General features: G+C 41.0%; 1 protein-coding gene across 1 annotated transcript in view; it reads right to left on the reverse strand.

The window, feature by feature from the left end:
- DIAPH3 (diaphanous related formin 3) overlaps window positions 1-20,134 on the reverse strand; it is an 87,177-nt gene that overhangs the window by 40,754 nt on the left and 26,289 nt on the right. The window contains exons 15-21 of the mRNA XM_029283440.1: window positions 19,290-19,529; window positions 17,264-17,393; window positions 15,555-15,679; window positions 9,039-9,203; window positions 7,186-7,321; window positions 2,742-2,837; window positions 2,206-2,265 (exon numbers count right to left, since the gene is read on the reverse strand). Coding sequence (XP_029139273.1) covers window positions 2,206-2,265; window positions 2,742-2,837; window positions 7,186-7,321; window positions 9,039-9,203; window positions 15,555-15,679; window positions 17,264-17,393; window positions 19,290-19,529 — 952 coding nt within the window. The remainder of the gene's footprint in view (window positions 1-2,205; window positions 2,266-2,741; window positions 2,838-7,185; window positions 7,322-9,038; window positions 9,204-15,554; window positions 15,680-17,263; window positions 17,394-19,289; window positions 19,530-20,134) is intronic.

A 20,134-nucleotide genomic window follows, 5' to 3' on the forward strand; every position in this document is an offset into this window, starting at 1 on the left:
GCTGGGCCAGCTGGTGGTCGGCCTGCTCCGTCTCTGCCGCTTGCCAGCTACGCCTCGGCCGGCGCAGGGGGCGGAACCACGCATGCGCGGCGCTCCCGGGCAGGGAAAGTCCTCGACTTACGACCGGTTGGGTAGTCCTCGACTTATGACCGGTTTAGTCCTCGACTTACGACCGGTTTAGTCCTCGACTTACAACCGGCTGGGGGTCGTGGCATTAAAAAGGTTGAGAACCACTGGATTAAATAATCACCACAGTTTATAGCAGGTAAATTTCTGGTTTGTTGAACTGCTGTCTATTTGCTAAAACGAATACGGCTCCCACAGTTCTTAAAGACTGAGGTCCAGGAATCCACCTTCTTCTCCACAAGGTGAGAAGTCACATCTATGTCATCTTACCCTAGTATTAGCTATGTAAACAAGTAATTTCAGGCTTCCAGGCAATGTGTTTTCCAAACTCTTCCTGAAGAATCCATAGATTAAATTTTGAGCCCATATGGAGTGTGGCGGTCTATAAACAGAGTTGGTAAATAAACTTTCTCCATGCAAATCACATATTCCAGGGGTGTCAAACAATTTCACTGAGGGCCGCATCAGCACTGCGGTTGCCCTTGGGGGGGCAGGTGGGTGTGGCCAGGGTGCGGCCTACTTGGTGGGTGTGGCCTACTGGGTGGGCATGGCCAGCTCTACATTGTTCGCGTCAAGGGTGCCTGTGGGAGCCTGGGCAGGAGTGGGACAGATCTGAGGGTCTCTGGCAGAAGGGGGTGGGACCGGGGCAAGCACCAAGGCATGGTCCATTTCTTCATTCCTCACAAAGGGTGACACCTCCCCAGCATGCACCCAGGGGGCGTGGCCGACGCGGCAGGGGCTGGTTCCTCGCTGTTTCTAGACGGCCTTGTGGAGCTAAGACTGAATGCGTTTCAGCATAGATGGCCACCACAAAACTGTACATTGGCTCCCGGCCGGCCTGGGCCAGGGCCAAGGCAGCGGGGGCCATTCCCTCACTGTTTCCAGGCTGGCTTCGCGGGCCACATGAAACCACTTCGCGGGCCGCATCCGGCCCCTGGGCCTTGTGATTGACATGCCTGACGTATTCTATCAACGTCCTATAGGGCTTCTCCGTTGTTTACTAAAGTACATTCTATACTTTGAGGATAGGTTGAAAGAAAAAGACTGTAAAAAATGCACGAGAAATGCAAAAATCCCCTTTGTCCCTTGCATTACTTTCTTCTACATAATAACAGATAAGCAGAAAAGGAAGAAAACTGCTATTCAGATATATATTCACTTACAGAATTCACTTTCGTGAGATAATGTCCTTAAGCTATCAAACATTCATGAGAGCAAATGGAACATCTGTGACCAGAAATAGTATACCTCTGATTACCTCTGGCTATAAACCATTGTTTGCCTTGTTTGTGACTAGTCAGAAATATCTTGGCTGACTGTCGTTAATATGCTGAAGTAGATGATCCTTATTCTCAGCCATGCTAAGGAACTTATATGTTCTTTACAGACTACATTTCCAAGATTTAAACAAAAAAAAAAAAGAACCCCAGGAATGTACAGTATATTTCAGCTTGACTTATTCTTAACTTTGATTCTTAATTTCACTTTGATTTTAATTCCCAAAAAATTGAACTGTAATTTAAAAACATGAACACATTTTGACAGAGGCGTAACATCTGTCAAAATAATTCAGATAGGGTGGCAGGACTTCCAAAGATGTCAACCAGTGGAGCACCGATGGGATCCAGATTTGATGTGAGATCATGGAATATATAGTAATTTAAATGCAACAGCTCACTGCATTTACCATTTATGCACATGTGTATTATTATGTGTTTAAACTTCTGAGATTGGTAATTGAAGAATGGAACAAAATACTAATTCAAAGTATCTCCTCATCTAATACGTTAAGAAAGCCCATCGATCAAAGGTGTCAATTTTCTTGTTCTTGTGTCAACGCTCAACATCAATTTAACTATTTTTATAAAATCACAATCTGTTTCAGAAATTAAGAGTGATTAAGAGTGTTCATATACAAATCAACGTGCATTTTGGGAAAAGAGAGGACGGAAGTGGGACTACTAAGTCTCATGCTTTATTATGCTAATCTAGACAGAGCAAAATCAAGAAAGATCATATTTGCTGACAGAGGTACAAATCGACAGAAACGGGGATAAGAAAACGTGATTTATGAATTACCGTGATTACAAGGTTTCAAAACAGGTGCCGTAGAAGTAGAGCTGAAATTCTGGGGTTCAACTGGAGATAAAAAAAAACTAAATAAATCATAGATTTCTTTTAAAAAACATCAGATTAAACAACCAACAGAAAATCTGTCACTTTTCCACTGGTCCCTTTTTTTTTTTAATCCAAAGGGACCATGATTCCACAGACGTATCCCATCACAAATAAAGCTACAGATCCTCTAGGAGAAAAGCACAGAGCAGAAGAGGAGGAAAAGTTGGGGCAAAGAATCCTGAACTTAGAAAGCAAGGCTGTTATTCTTTCTAAAATGTGGCTTGCAAAAACAATGTTCAGGTGTACATCCTTGCTACATTTGCCTTTGCAATATAAAATGGATTAAAAAAAAACACACATACGCTCCAAAGCAGTTTTGGCCTGCATTTTTCCACCAACGGGTGGGTTATCTTAAACTAGGCTTGTGGCATGATTCTATAGAAAGTGAGAGAGAGAGAGAGAAAGGGGGAAAGAGAGAGAGAGAAAAAATTATTTACCTTTAAACCTGGGTGCTTGCTTTCTTCGATTGCGGAAAGCTGCCCCTGACTGCAGAGCCTCCAGCAAACTATCCATCACTCCTGTCTCATCCTTTTCTGTGAAAAACAAATGGGAGAGCATTCCTTCTGTTTTCTGGGTTACCATAGCAATGTCAAAGGATTTAGAGGGATACAAGGGAATACTCTGGAAATAAAAACCTGACGGTTCCAAGTTCAGATAAACCTTTAATTCACTCATCAATCAGATTCTCAAGCCGTGAGCTTGGAGGCCGTTTCACCCTGCAGTGGCTAAAGCAGACTCGACTTAAGTTTGATTAAGTTCACCACACCACGCGGGCCGAAATGAGAGACGACGAGAATTTCAAGCGCGACGCAACTTCGTCCTGGCGCTTTGGCGCCCCTTCTAAAGCTGGTAATCGTCACGCGGAAATTCTCTCGGAGAAATTTATCGGCGAGGCGACCATCTGAAGTGCTGGCATTTATTCTTTGCAAAAGCTACATTAAGCTCTTCTGCTTTCTTTAATGGATAAAAGAGCGGATGGGTCTCTAGTGCTTCCATTCTAGACCTGGTAAATTATTACACTGAACTTTTATATTCTTTTTCTTTCTTTTTTCTCCCCCTCTTCTAAAGGAAAATTGGAATGAAAGGGAAAATTCTGCCCTAGTCTGTTAGGCATGAAACAATCATTTCTCTTATAACGCTAGAGGATCTTATAAAGCCACTTACAGCCTGGAGAGCAGCTGAAAAACGATGGGCGCATAATACCTCTTGACAATAATTTCCATCTGTAACTGGAGTTAATTTATTTATTTTTAATCTGCATGCATGCACTGCTCGTTAAATAACCGAGAAATGTCTTTGGTTTCTTAAGCACAATATTAATATTTTCGTGTTGGAAGCAGCAAAATGTTTCCGTGGCGAAAGGATGTCGCCGGTGACATCAGTGTTGCCCAAGGGATGGGGGGGGGGTCCTTTCACGTCCCCGTGAAGCTGCTCACCGAAGTGGTATTCATTAATCTACTTGCAGTCACCCGCTTTCGAATCGCTGGGTCGGTGCGAGTCGGAGCGGGTGACACAGAGCTCAACCTGCCTCATGGCAGCAACAGGTTTCGAACGGGAGGCTGCCAATCATCGGCCCAGCGTTCTAACCTCAAGAGCCACCGCGCTCCTCTCAAACACAAGGTATTTTTTTTTAATGATTAGTTACCTTAGTTTTAATCGGAAGGAGTTGAAAGGGGAATGAGATTAATACCACAAGGTTAAATGCTTCAGCCACTTATTTATCGAACTGTAAAAGTTAAAACTAGTGTTCTGAGGCTTGGTTATCTCTGCAACTTACTTGGAGAAAGAGACCTGAAACAAGTTTTTTTATTATTATTATTATTATTACTAGCTGTACCCGGCCACGCGTTGCTGTGGCTCTCGTTCACTCAGCCAACAGATGGCGCTGTTTTTTTTTAAAAAAGCATGTGTTTAACCTGTCACAGGTGTGACATCTATATAATAGTAGGTATATAAAAACACGCACGTATTCGAATGCAACATTGTGTCAAAATTTCAAAGCAATCGGTGAAGAACTTTCGGAGATTTAAGATTTTGAACAAACGAACATTTACATTTTTATTTATATATAGAAAGATATTATTATTATTATTATTATTATTATTATTATTATTATTATTATTATTATTATTATTATTATTATTAATCATCATCATCGCACAGTCAGCCAGATGTTCAGACTGGATTTGGCATTTTTGTCTACCTATCGAGTCCTTCCCAAGGACCTGGAATAGGCAGAGGTGGATGTTTGAATTGATGGTATTACAGATATCGTCGCAGGATGGAAGCAGTTCCTACTAAGGCCGCCTTTTGCAATTGACTAATGGCGAATTTGTCAATGCCAATGGTGTTCAAGTGGTGCTCCAGTTGTTTTGGGATTGCACCCAAGGCGCCTATTACTATTGGTATTACCCTTGCATGCTTTTGCCACAGTCTTTCTATTTGTAGGTCTTTGTATTTTGTTATCATCTCCAGTTCTTTCTCGTCTATTCTGCTGTCTCCAGGCACTGCCACGTCCACTATCCAGACTTTTTTGTCTTTCTTATCGACAATTGTTAAGTCCGGGGTGTTATGTTGCAGGTGCTTGTCTGTTTGAATTCTGAAGTCCCAGAGCAATTTAACTTTATCATTTTCTATGACTTTCTCTATTTTATGATCCCACCAGTTCTTGCTTACAGGCAAATGATATTTCTTGCAGATCTTCCATTGCACCATTGTTGCTACTTTGTCATGCCGCTGCTTGTAGTAGTTGTTGTTGTTATTATTATTAAAATTTATTGGCTGCCCATCTTACCCCAGGGTAACCCTGTGGTAACTTAAGAGTGGATTGAGTTTTGCTTTTCTTAAGCAAAGAGATGGCTAGAAGTCAACGAGTTTAGCTTGAAATCTGGAGCAGTAGAGAGGTGTCAGGAAATACAAGCAGGCATAGTTATTCTAAAACTGTACAACTGAGCACACGTCTGCCAACTGTCAAGACCTTCTGGTGGCTGATTTGCAGCACTGAGACACAGTAAAAGAATTGCAAACTTTTAAAACTCCTGACTTAATAAAAAAATAAATACAAATAACAAAATTTCTAATTGCTTTCTGAGCCTAAATCAAGGTTTTTCTTGAGGGTGAAAAAAGCCAGACATGGTTGAGGCTCAAATTGTCTGCAGGACTCTCTACTCCATTCACCACACCTCAAATTCTCCAGCTTTCAAGAGGGCCTCTTTTGCAGATCCCAGACTAAAAACAGGAGCAATTTTCTGCTTTTCCCATCAATCAATTCCACTTTACTGTGGAACTGATTGCCTGCTCAGGAGGGGTCTTAAACCTTAAACCTTCTTCATCACATTCTTCATCAATGTGATGATTTTGTTTCTATTTGCTATTCTTTTCCTTGTCACTGTGTTCAAGTTTTATTGTAAGCTGCCCAGAGCCAATGGAAGAGTGGGTTGATGAACAGATATTCTGAATGCAATAAATGAACTAAAGGCAGGTCACTTGTATTGATTTGAAATCATTTAGTATCAATCATAATGAATAGGGTTAACTCTTATTCAAGCCAGACCTAAATTGTGTAGTTTTGTCATTCATCACCAGTACTCTGTATTTCATCTGGAAAACAACCTGGCAGCTGGCATTTCATTTCCTTGCCAATTACACACATACACACACTTGAAGTTCATAATTACTTTACTCCGAAGCAGGAGCCTGCCCTGTTGACAATCCTCGGGCTGCATTAAAAATTGAGCACTATTTATATGGGAAATTATTTTCCGGAGTCAAAAAGAAAGCCAAGCTTTTAGAGTTATGCATAATCGCCAGGAAACTCTCTCTGGGCAGTGGGACATTTTGTAGGAACATCAAGCACTACGGAAGCTGGATAATCTAAGGCCCTAGGACACAATTTCTCCAGGCAGTACAGCTGCTTCATATCCCAAAAGGAGAAATATGGGACTATGCATTTGTAGATAGGAGAATAAGAAATAACGTTCAGAATGTTAACTACAATGGTGGACTTCAAAAACACACATGTAAAAACAAAAAAAAAAGGATGGGGGTACTTTTTGCCACCCTAACATTATTGCAGAAGCCAAGAGGCACTTGTATCATTAACACAATCAGAGTGTGCTACTGTTTTGCAACCTGTATTTTTCTCCCTAACGGTGCATTTTTAAGAGATCTTGTTATGAGAGCCATCAAGCAGCCTACATCAGCAATCAGCACAGAAAGCTTAGCTTTATGTCAAGCTACAAATCTTATTAGATTTGTATAAATCCAACAAGTGTCCTAGAGAGGACCCTTAAACCAGCTCTAGGTATTCATCCATTGAGTTGAGATTCTGCTAGATAGCCTTGTCTTCTCCCATCTTTGGACAGGTATTTTTCTCCTGTTTCAAATCCTTGTCTTATGTGGTTTAAAGGGCTGTTTTGCAGAGTCCATCAATCAACCCTAACGTGCAGATTAACTAACTTTTAAGTTACCCATACCCTGCAGCCCGTCTGCTCCTCATTTGTTTTTTTTTTCCCACTTCACTTTCACCTTGAGTGAGCAAGCCAGCACAAAGGAAGACATTAATCAGAGGGAAGAGGAATCAGCCCCTTCAAAAGAAACAAATTGTGCAATCTAGTTTCCTGTTATGGGCATGATAAGATGCTACAGGCTCTTCTCTTGCCAGAAGCGAGAAAGAGTTAACTGAGGGTGCACACATCCTCACCTATTAAATCGACAAGGAGTTACAATTTGAGGACCGAGCAAAATATGAAAAGACCATAGAGGGGGACCAATCAGACTCAAACGCAGCAGGGAATTTTAAGTCAACCACTTCTTCTGCCTCAGCAACCCAAAAGTTGCTCTAAATGCCACCTGGAGTCATCAGGTTGCTGACCACGTTACCTGTTTTAATATCCAGCAGGTGCTTTTTCTTCTGTTGTTTTTCTCGTTTTTCTTTTTCTGCTTTCTCTTGAGCGATTCTGGCCCGTCTCTGCTTTTCTTCCATTTCTTTCCTTCTCATATTATCCTTTGCTGCTTGCTAGAAAGAAAGAAAAAAACGTTATCAAATATTAAGATATTTTTTTTTCAGATTTCGTGACAGAATGATGATGACATATTTTTACTTGGTTCACACAAACACAGTTGCCTCAAGACTTAAGGAGCGTCATCCTTGAGGACCACAGGACCAGACCTTCTCAATTGATCTCTGCTTCCTGGAATAGGAATCCTTCTGACTGGCCCACAACCTATAACTATTTTGGAAAATGCTAAAAGCCGGCTATGTTCTGTTATGCAAAATTAGTACACATTTATTCCAACTTCAGATCCTCACTTGGTCATAAAGTCCACAAGTGAGAGGGACCTTGGAGTCCTAGTGGACAATCAGCTAAATATGAGCCAGCAGTGTGCTGCAGCTGCCAAAAAGGCCAACACAGTGCTAGGCTGCATTAACAGAGGGATAGAATCAAGATCAGGTGAAGTGTTAATACCACTTTACAATGCCTTAGTAAGGGCACACTTGGAATACTACATCCAGTTTTGGTCACCGCGATGTAAAAAAGATGTTGAGACTCTAGAAAGAGTACAGAGAAGAGCAACAAAGATGATTAGGGGACTGGAGGCTAAAGCATATAAGGTAAGGCTGCTGGAATTGGGGATGTCTAGTTTAATGAAGAGAGGGAAGAGGGGGGACAGGATAGCAGCCTTCCAATATCTCAGGGGTTGCCCCAAAGAAGAGGGAGTCAAGCTCTTCTCCAAAGCACCTGAAGAAGGCAGGACAAGAAGCAACGGGTGGAAACTAACCAAAGAGAGAAGCAACCTAGAACTAAGGAGAAACTTCCTGACAGTGAGAACAATTAACCAGTGGAACAACCTGCCTCCAGAAGCGGTGAATGCTCCAACACTGGAAGTTTTTAAGAAGAGACTGGACAGCCATTTGTCCGAAATGGTGTAGGGTTTCCTGCCTGAACAGGGGGTTGGACTAGATGACCTCCAAGGTCCCTTCCAACTTTAGTATTATTATTATTAAGATACTCTTAGATCAGGGGTCCCCAACCCCTGGTCTATGAATCAGTACCGGGCCGCAGCATGCCAGCAACCGGTCTGCACAAACAAGCAAAGTCCCAGGCAACACACAAATCCACACACCCTCCGGTCCGTGGAAAAACCTCTCTCCACGGAACCGGTCCCTGGTGCCCAAAAAATTGTGGACCTCTGTCTTACATGATTTGTTCTCCTGGCCTGTTTTTTGTACTAACTTAGAATGATGATGAGGTGAACAAAACCTCAAATTTAGCTTCAGTTCTCTCATGCTTCTGAAGGAAGAAGGATCTTGGTGTAGCTGCTCAACAATTGAACAATACGCTGAAGTAACTGGCCGGTCACATTGTCTTCTAGCTAACCCAACCCCCGTAAGTTCCAGAAGACAACAGTGATAAACCAGTATTATGTTGCCATCAGGAAAACTACAGAAGCTACGTCTGCGTAGCCTTCAAGAGTTGAGTACAGCTTGGGGTGGAGAGAAGTCTAATGAATAGCCTGTTAAAAACAAGACAACACACAGAGACGAGGACAAAAGGGAATCTAAATAAAATGTAATTAGATTGACTAGAATGAACAGGATTACTCACTAAGTACCCGAATGATTAGGATTAAATACTATTTGGGGGCAAAGACGGGAAATAAAAACCAATCAAGGATAATAACGGGACAGGAGGACTTTGACATCTGCTCTCGTTTTGTTACGAGTGCTTTACCGTGAACATCGTTTTGAAGTTGCTCAAGTCGGTAAGGAATTCTTCTACTGAAATTTTCTTTAAATCAATGGCATAATATTCCATGACATCCCGGTACAGGTTTTCCATGCTTTTGTGTATTGTAGAAAGTTGCTTGAACTGTTCTTTTGCTTGGATGAGAAAGCTGTGTTAGGCTTGTTAAAGTTATATTCAGAGTAGAGCGGTATTAAAATAAACCAAGACGGAGATTTTCAAAAGCCTTGCTGAGACTATTCAGAAAGTACTAAAATGGGTAGAGTGCTGTAACACATAACCTCTTTCTCTCTCTCTCTCTCTCAACAATAGCGTTTCTCTCGTGATAAGACTGGTGTTTAATCTTTTAGAAAGGATTTCTCATAGGAAACTAAGGCAATCAGTAATTAAGCATTCCAGCAACTTATTAAGGGCTATCCCTGTATAAAATGATGGGGGAAAATTGTTTTGATACTAAAGTTATCAAAATAACTTTCTGCTATGTATTCAAGATGGGCAGTGATTAATATTTATACGTTATCTATATGTAAGGGTGTAGGTCTATACATATGTTGTATCTAGCATGTTTAAATGTGTGTATGTATGTGTACACTTTGAGAGCAAGCAACTAGATTTTATTTTTTTAATGTGTGCCAATGTACCCACAGTAAAAAAATGACAATATATGTTATCTATCTATCTATCTATCTCCAAAGTGCCTGAAGGCAGGACAAGAAGCAACGGGTGGAAACTAATCAAGGAGAGAAGCAATCTAGAACTAAGGAGAAACTTCCTGACAGTGAGAACAATTAACCAATGGAACAACCTGCCTCCAGAAGCAGTCAATGCTCCAACACTGGAAGTTTTTAAGAAGAGACTGGACAGCCATTTGTCCGAAATGGTATAGGGTTTCCTGCCTGAGCAGGGGGTTGGACTAGATGACCTTCAAGGTCCCTTCCAACTTTACTATTATTATTATTATTATTATTATTATTATCATCATCATCTATCTATCTATCTATCTGTGTCTGTCTGTCTCTACCTACCTACCTACCTACATCTATCTACGTCTGTCTGTCTGTCTGTCTGTCTGTCTGTCTGTCTGTCTATCTATCTATCTATCTCTAGCCACCTATATCTGTCTGTCTATCTCTATCTTATATTCCTATCATCTATCCATCTGTTCATCTGTCTATCTATTATCTATCTATCTATCTATATCTACCTACCTACCTACCTACCTACCTATATGTCTGTCTGTCTGTCTGTCTGTCTGTCTGTCTGTCTGTCTGTCTATCTATCTATGTCTGTCTGTCTGTCTGTCTGTCTATCTATCTATCTATCTATCTATCTAAAATTCTTTATTACAATGCTTCTGGTTATATTTCTACTTACAATCCATACGAACATATTATCTAGTGCAGCGGGCAGGTTTTGTTTATGTACATCATTTTTTATTACAAGCTTTAACCAATAAAGATTTTTTTTTTAAAAAAAGGAGTGTCAAAATAGATAATCGCAAATAAACATTGACTGTACAACAATCCATCACGCATCTTAAATCTTACTAGCGATCCCCTGCCTTGATGCTCGATCTGAAAAGGTTACGACATTGCTGGTCTGATAAAAAGCCTTATCAGCAAATAGGAAATCATACAGAATGACTTTGTATAGGGAGTGCTCGCTAGAAAGAAAAGAATAAGATTTTGATGCAGTATGAATCATTTATTCCACATAAACTCGCCCAGATACATGGGTAAAGAATCTAAGCATGTAAATCAATTCATTATAAAGTCCCCACTCACATATCTATTTACTCATTACAAGTGCTTAATACTTTTTTCCTGTGCAACATTTTCAAAGAGTTTACGGTGCCAAATCATGGCATAGAATTTACTAAGTTTATTATTGCATAGAACACTTTTTTTGTTGTTGTTCTATTGCAGCATGGTAGGCTTTCTTGTCTCTACAAAATGGCATTAAAAATAAAGCAAATAAAAAATAAGTAAATAAATAAAAATTTAAAATAAAATAAAAATGGTTTAAGATTGTTTGGCTTTATTTTTATATTTCAGCCCCCAGGCCCCCAACATTTTTTACAAATTCTAGATGAAATATCATGCTAAGAAATCAAGGATTAATGCTAATGATGCAACGTTTCTAAAATTTCACTAAATATAAATCTTCATTTCTGAGATCTTGCTAGCAATTTTTTACACTTGTATTGCACCAATCTCTCCCCACCATCAGCTTCCAATGGGGGAAGTGGGTGTCAAAATATTTGCAGTTAACTTTGGAGATAAGCCTGACCATTAATCCTTGCTAGTAATTAATCAGGGTCTAGTTAGTTAAAACACAGCTTCTCTCCTCTCCCCATTTTTCTGTAGAAGAGAGATTTCATTTCTTCCACTCTTTTTTCCCTTTTCCTCTGTTATTAGGCAGAAGGGAGGAGAATACATGTGAACATATTCATGTGTTTCTAAATATGGTTTATGTTTCCAGGAAAGGGTGGTTAAGAATGTGCAATAAATCCGAGGAAAAAGGAAGTGAAATATAACAGACAATGTACCATTCTGGTCATAAAATCAATACTCAATTAAAAATGGATTTGCTATATTTAAAAGGCCTTTCAAAATACAAAACCAAACCAAAGAAAAGATAATGAGTAGCATTAAAGTATTACATCCTTTTTTTTCTTTAAATTACTTTGTAAATTATACCTGCATGTTTAAGGGTAAGTTTGTAAATGCTTTTCAAATACTTACTCCTTGTTTAACTTAGTGTTTAAATCCAGCATTAAATAGCAGAAGAGGTACATAAGACTGAGGGCCCTTTTGATGGCTCTGATTTTTGCCACCCAAACATGACAATATTTTTATTACCCAAATATAATAAGGTAATATTTGAGGGGCTGTCATAGAGAAGAGGGGGGGGGGTCGACCTATTCTCCAAAGCACCTGAACAAGAAGTGGATGGAAACTAATCAAGGAGAGGAGTAACCTAAAACAATTAATCAGTGGAACGGCTTGCCTCCAGAACAGTGGTGGCGAACCTATGGCACGGGTGCCAGAGGCGGCACTCAGAGCCCTCTCTGTGGGCACGCGCGCCATCACTCCAGTCCTAGGCCTTCAGCTGGGTTTTATAAAAGCTTTTCGCTTTAGGCCTCCGTTGCCGTGTACAAAAAAGAAAATAATCAATCAATCAGTCAATTTCAACTTCTCGCGAGAAAAAAAAAGATCTTGCAAAGTTGGAATTGATTGATTGAACTTTTTAGTCCCACCCAGTCTGTTGTTACCACCGTAGTCACGCCCACCCAATGGGCCACACCCACCCGGCACCCGATGATGCATAAGTGGGTTTTGGGTTACAGTTTGGGCACTCGGTCTCTAAAAGGTTCGCCATCACTGCTCCAGAAGTTGTGGTTGCTCCATCCCTGGAAGTTTTTAATATATTGGACAGCCATTTGTCCGAAATGGTATAGGATCTCCTGCTTGAGCAGGGGGTTGGACTAGATGACCCCCAAGGTCCCTTCCCACTCTGTTATTCTGTTATACTTTCATGTAATTCAGATTTCCTTCTCCATCATGTTTGCATGGAACTAATGGTTGACTTCTCCAACATGTCCATCTAGAGCAGAGGTCCCCATCTAGAGAAAAGGTCCCTCTTGGCCGCCAGGCCACGAGTAGCTGGGCAGTGCCCATGCGTGTGCTCACCCACCACCCCTCATGCCACCATTGCCGCAAGTGTTGCACGGGCAATGGCAGCGCCACTAGTATTGCGCCGATGGCGGCAGAACCGCAAGTGACAGGTGGCCCGCGGCGTGGTCCTTGCGCAGGGGCGGTGGCACGAGCCTCGCACCGAAGGCGGCACTGCTGCAGGCCGTGGCGCGAGCCTTGTGTGGGATCGGCGGTACGAGCCTTGCACCGGGAGTGGCATTGCGGGCATTGCGCAATCCTCACACTGCGAGCCTGGAGGCAGCAGCACAAGCCTCACACAGGGGCTGCCGTCGCTGAGAGCCTCGTGCGCATGCTCGCTACCCCATTTGCGTGGTGCACATGCCCGCAGCCTGTTTGTACGCACACGCGCACGTGTGGCCGCATCCATGTTTGCGCATGCACACATAAGGCGCCCGCCCCTCCCTCTCCCACCGGGCCGCCAAAACAAAAAGGTTGGAGACCCCTGATCTAGAGCAAAACAACTGCCACAAAAAAGCAGAGCTGTAAATAAACAGTTCTGCAAAAACGGGACTTGCAAATCTAGATGTAAAACAAACACAGTAGTTTGTGATCGTTAAGATCTTAACTCAGTTACCTATAGAATAAAAGCTTAGGCTATATGGAAAGCATTCCCGCATTGTAAGAAGCATTACATTGCCTTTTTAACATTTCTGATTATTATTATTTTTTACTGAGCAGTTCGGAAAACTGAACTATTCTATTTTCCAACCACAACAATAGTAGCTACACAGCTTCTTCAAGCTATAGAGCAGGGGTCCCCAACCCGTGGGCCGTAGCCTACTGGCCATCAGGCCGCAGGGCAGGCTGGCCAGTGTGCGCGCAAGTGCATGCACACGCCCTCACTTGCGCTAGTGCTGCAGCCGCGGGGCGCAAAAACGGGCCGCCGCTGCTCTGCAAGGCGCAAAAACCGCAGCTGCCGCACCACCGGGCACAGAAACAAAGCACTGCGCCACGCAAGAACGGAGCAGGGTTAGTGAGTGTCACGCGGGCGTGAGCCCCGCCCCATTTGCGGCACGCGCGTGCTTGCAACCCCTTGCGCACACCCGCACACACGTACAAAATGCTTCCCCCTCCCTTTTCCTCCAGTCCGCCAACCGACAAAGGTAGGTGACCGATGCTATATAGGATCATCTAACATTTGCATCAAATACCCCATTTTTCCTCTACACATTTTTTTTTTAATTAGCAAGCACGTAGTCATTACCAGGAACGAATGTAATTCCACTGTTCCCCAATTATTCTCTGTCTACAGGGAATGTTAACAGGAGGCTATTACGTTTTAACAGTGTTTAAAGATCAAACCATCTGTTTAAGCGTCGCGTGTGGATTTAGCATAGAGTGCTTACGTATTTTTTGTGACATTTCCAACCACGTTTTGTTTTATAAGCTTACAATGTACGCCTGGCTCTGTTGCCTGTGTTACACTAGCATCTCGCATTAAGAAATATTTCATCGTATTTCCTCTTGGAAGAAAGTACTATCAACAGCTTGCAATATTACCAGTTCTCCAATGTGGGAATTGCCCGTCGTAGAGAACTATTTAAAAGGAAACCGAGAATATTCATCATTCTATTCCATTGAGTTAGAGACTAATTTGCGCTTTAAACTCATAACCTCTACAAATTAGAAAGGGAAGAATCATTAAGCCTTGTTGACTGCTGGGGGGAAAAAAGGATGTTCAGTGTAGCGCTTTTCGGCAAAATTGTTTTAAAATGTGACCAGGGAAAACACATTCTGGTGCCATAATTTTCTAAACACAATCAATATAATTGGAAAATTGTGCATGGTTTCGAAGGGAGGGAGGGTGGAAAAAAAGGGTAATTTCTTTTTATACAATTGCATTAAACAATTGTAATAAACAAAGCTCACAGAGGCCAGAAGGAGCGTCTACACTACATCCTTTTTGTAAATGCAACATCAGTTTTACTAGTCACAGATCAATAGTAACGAGATGGTCATATTAAAGGTTTTGAAGATCTTTAGATCGTTAGCATAATTATTTTGTTACTTACTAAACATGACTGAAAAACTGGCACTTAGTAGCCAGACAATGGATATTTGGTAGTCTTCCACAGATTTACTAATCTACATGTGGACCAACAAAAACATGACACTTTATCTGCTTTACTTGTGTCAATTCGGATTTTTCCTTCCACATAGAGAGCACAAAGGACTTCCTTTATAAGTAAGAACTAAAAAAAAACAACCCCATATTAAAGGAACCTAGCAGAAGAACTATTAGAATAAAGTAGGATAGTCTATATCAGGGGTAGGCAACCTTGGCTCTTTTATGACTCATGGACTCCAACTCCCAGAATTCCTGAGCCAGCATGGCTCAGTTTAGAAGCCTCTCCCTTCCCCTCAGCATGGCTGGCTCAGGAATTCTGGGAGTTGAAGTCCACGAGTCATAAAAGAGACAAGGTTGCCTACCCCTGGTCTATATCAAGCAATACATTAATTTAAATACTCTTCAGAAGCTTAGGGAAATTAATCAAGTGTTATTTGTATAAAATACTAACCAAGCTTAGCCTAAGGAGAATTCAGAATGGGCAAACTGAACGAGTATCCCTCAATGGCAAGTTCGAGCTCCATTCAAATACAACCACTATCCAACACTCACCAGATGGCAGAAAAATGTTGTGGGATTTAGCTTCTTTGTCATTTAACCAATCAAAAACTAGTGTCGTCAAAAATGAGGACTATATGTGGAGTAACGGTTAGGCAGATAAGTTTAAAGTAGATTTTGAAAACAAAGTGTAGACGTTATTTAACAACAACAAAAGGATATGGACATTTTTGTCACAAATTTGTCGTGGACGTCTTCAGGTTGAGGAAAGGTCTTCAAATCACTCTCAAGTTGTTTGATCTGTCCTTCCATCTGTTTTAGGCTCTTTTCCAAGCTCTCCGCTGAAACTAAATCCACAAACATGCATCTTTAATGATTAATAATTTTTGAAGGATAGGATACACAGCCTACTCCAGTTTCACAGCATAAAAAAAAACTTACTTTAGCCAAAATAAGATAATGCATGCATTTCCTATTTCAAGAAATGAAAACCTTTTTCATGGCCAATATAGGATTCTAAACATGCCTCGTGGAAATCAAAGATGGCTTTAAATATTCAAAGATAATAAGAATTATATCCATGGAACTTATTCTAAAGGGAAGAATTATTTTCTAAAGAGATGTTGTGTCTAAAATGTTCTCTATAACCTGCAAATATATTATTATTTCCGGGATTTAAATATAACCTATGACATACATTTGGCTAGCACTCCTGACTTCAAGTACCTAATAATCTGATCCTTCAGTCACTGAACTATGTCAGATCTTACAGTTGATCTGTTAGTTCCAGTAAATCTTCTCCCAACTGTTGTGTCTGATCAATGTTCCCAAATGTCTAATTCTTTGACCATTAACATATCAAAACATCACTTTTCCTTGTCAGAATATTGCTTATATCCTAAGGCAGGGGTCTTCACATTTGGCCCTTTTATGACTTGTGGACTTCAACTCCCAGAATTCCTCAGCCAGCATGCCTGGCTGAGGAATTCTGAGAGTTGAAGTCCACAAGTCATGACAGGGCCAAGTTTGAAGACCCTTGTCCTCAGGTATCCTGTAACACCGATATCTCTTTCAAAGGAATATACCCATGAGACCAAATGTCCATGAGATGCCTACAATTGTAAATAGTGTAGGAATGGTCAATTAAAAAAACCCAACAGAGTGAACATGGAAAACTTCTAACATAGCTATGGATGCCAGAATATTCTCTTCCAACATGTAACACACTATTACATATTTTGCCATCTCCATTTTTTTAAGGAATTAATCTCCAATTTTATTCACACCAGGACACATGCAAACAACAAAGAGGCCCGCACAGTATTTCAGACCGGGCACTAATGACCCTGGGGACATCTAGGCTTGTTTGACTGCTTTGATTTGTCACACATTATTCCTTCTACTTGCAGGCATGATCGTTCACCTACTTTCTTTCTGAATGAAAAGCTAAGATAGAAAATCTTCAAGAGGAGACAACAGCATAAAAACAATGTGTCTGTAAAGACTTTATCGGATACAACACAGGAAGAGGAGTAGAACAAATGCAAGATTTTTTTTTAAAGACATGATGCTAGGTGAAACCAGATTGAATTTCCTAAAACTTTGCAATTATTAGCCTTTTATTTGAAAGGCATGCATGGAAGCCATGAAAAATATTTTAATTCCCCAGTTTGCTGCTTTTTGTATCGTAACACTCTTGTACTCTGGACGGTGTGATCTGAAACATAATCACTTTTCCCCCTCCATATTCTCTGCTAATTTAAGATAAGGGAAAGTCATCTTGAAAGAAATAGAAATAACTGTGAATGGAAATTCATAACTGCAGGCAGAGGTTAATGCATGCTACAAATTTAAAATTCTCCCTTTCAGAAATTATTCATTGTGGTCAGAGTTTAACAAAACAAAACATAAATATCAGTTTTAATACAGACCTCTGCTTGCTTTGTCTAAGTGCTGCAAGTCTTCAAGAAAGCTCAAAACATTAGGGTATTTTTCTTCACAGATTTCAACCAGAAAGTGAAGCAGGGTTATCGTCTGATCAGCTGATTTGGTATCCTTTAACTAGGCAACAATCAATACATTGGTAAAAGAATTAATATAGTTCCGTTTCATCTTATTACACATTCATTTTTTATTCTCTAACTTGGCATTAGATTTAATTAGACCCACAAGTTAAACATAGAATAGAATAGAATAGAATAGGATAGAATAGAATAGAATAGAATAGAGTAGAGTAGGGTAGGGTAGGGTAGGGTAGAACAGAAGAGAAGAGAAGAGAAGAGAGTAGAACAGAATAGAAAATATGGCATAGAATAGAATAGAAAATATGGAATAGAATAGAATAGAACAGAAAATATGGAATAGAGTAGAGTAGAGTAGAGTAGAGTAGAGTAGAGTAGAGTAGAGTAGAGTAGAGTAGAGTAGAGTAGAATAGAATAGAATAGAAGCTGGAAGGGACTTTGGAGTTCTTCTAGTCCAGCCCTCTGCTCAAGCAGAAGACCCTATACCATTTCAGAGAAGTGACTGTCTATGACTTGGGATGTAGAAGCGTCGTAGAATGGAGACTGCCTAATAACCTATAAGTGTCTTTGAGTTCTACCAGGAAAGAAAAGATGCTGTGCATTGAGAGATAAATTGTGATATCTAACTTTAAAACTCAACTGTGGGGAAGATATTAAGATACCCATTCACTTTTAACTTGACCCAAAAAGACACACAATTGGCTAATGGCATCCGTTGAGGGATTCAAGATGGCGCACACCTTTTGACCTTTTTTAAGCACCCTGCCAACAAAAGTGCGTATAGTCAAGGCCATGGTTTTCCCAGTTGCAATATATGGCTGTGAAATTTGGACCATTAGAAAGGCTAAGCGCCAAAGAATTGAGGCCTTTGAACTATGGTGCTGGAGAAGACTCCTGCGAATCTCCTGGACTGCAAGGCGATCAAACTGGTCAGTCCTAGAGGAGATCAACCCCGACTGCTCTTTAGAAAGCCAGATCCTGAAGTTGAAACTCAAGTACTTTGGCCACCTAATGAGAAGGAAGGACTCACTGGAGAAGAGCCTAATGCTGGGAAAGATGGAGGGCAATAGAAGAAGGGGACGACAGAGAATGAGGTGGCTGGATGGAGTCCCTGAAGCAGGAGGCATGAGCTTAAAGGGACTCCAGAAGATGGTAGAGGACAAGAAGGCCTGGAGGAACGTTGTCCATGGGGCTGCGATGGGTCGGACACGACTTCGCAACTAACAACAACAACAAATACGGTAGGTTGTCTTGTGATTTGATCTTAATTCAATCTCCCTACATAATCAAAGCCACCTCATTCTATTTTTCTACATTCATTTTTGCATTTAATCCACGTTCACTTAGCAACTATTCATTCTTGACCCTACCTGCTCTTATTTATCATACACACTTCTGTAATAGCCCATCTGCTCTGCATACAACTAAGGTTGGTTTCTTCCGACATACCAAATTCTACAAAGCGGGCAGAAGTGCATTTTTATATACCGTTGTTTTCAGAGGGGGTTTTTTCGTGACAGTCCTGCCCTTACAAGTAATCATATGGACCAGCATTTCCACTTTTCAAAACTTCTCCATTTCCCCAGCCTTAAATGCTCTGATTTCCCCACTCCGTGTATTTGCTCTAGATAGGGACAGCGATTTTTTTTTTAATTGAGAAAACGAGCTTTTTCTAAAAACTGCAATCATTCTCTCTGCTTCACTGGATGAGAACCATAAAAATTAATTGATTTCATGTGCAAATTGTGTTGGGGTTGGTAGACAGAACAGATATTTACAACTATTTTATTGGGGGGGGGAGAGAATCTTGGCAAATTTACATATTTATAATTATTCCATTGGCAAGGGGGGAAAAAAGATAATCAGCGGCAGCAATACGTCAAGGGCCTGACTAAAGCACCAGATTCCACTCGTACAGGCTGTTGAAAATACTCACTTTACATAAGGAGCAGAGGTTGAATCCAAATGTCTGGGCATTTCGCGATCCAGCGTTCATGTAGTTCCCCATTAACAGGACTAGTTCGAGAAGCTGACTGAAGCTTCTGCTCTTCTTTATCTCTTCACAGGCTGTGCTGACAGCCATGATTTCAGGCTTGGTGTTATTCACTTGCTCCTCAAACTGAAGCTTAAAAAGAATAGCACCCAACCGTGGTCTCAGTCGCGTTACGCTGCTCATCTGGTTGAAAAGAGGAGGAGAATACCTGTGTCACACTTGACAATTTTGTACAATCGTGATACATACAAGGATTCCTGATAGATCCAGAGACTGGATAAATCAAGGACGGTCATATGAATGTTATGACGATCTCTCTTTTACTTCAAGGTAACTACAGAATACAGAGTAACAGGGTCAAAGAGACCATCTAGCTGGGTTTTATAAAACTTTTTTGCTTTAGGCCTCCGCCGCCGTGTGTAAAAAAAAAAAAGTTCAATCAATCAATCAATTTCAACTTCTTGCGGGGAAAAAAAAGATCTCGCAAAGTTGAAATTGATTGATTGAACTTTTTAATCCCACCCAGTCTGCCGTTACCACTGCAGCCACGCACACCCAATGGGCCACACCCACCCGGCACCCGACAATACATAAGTGGGTTTTGGGTTGCAGTTTGGGCACTCAGTCTCTAAAAGGTTCGCCATCACTGATATACTGTATACCATCTTCACGGAGCACCAAAACGGATCATTCCGGATAGGGGAGTCCAATTTACTGCAAAATTTTGGAGGGACTTCCTTAAGCTGATCAGATTCACACAAGGACTATTGTCAGCTTTTCACCCAAAT

This window comes from Protobothrops mucrosquamatus, unplaced genomic scaffold, assembly GCF_001527695.2.
Source record: "Protobothrops mucrosquamatus isolate PMUCROS unplaced genomic scaffold, P.Mucros_1.0 scaffold89, whole genome shotgun sequence".
NCBI lineage: Eukaryota > Metazoa > Chordata > Lepidosauria > Squamata > Viperidae > Protobothrops > Protobothrops mucrosquamatus.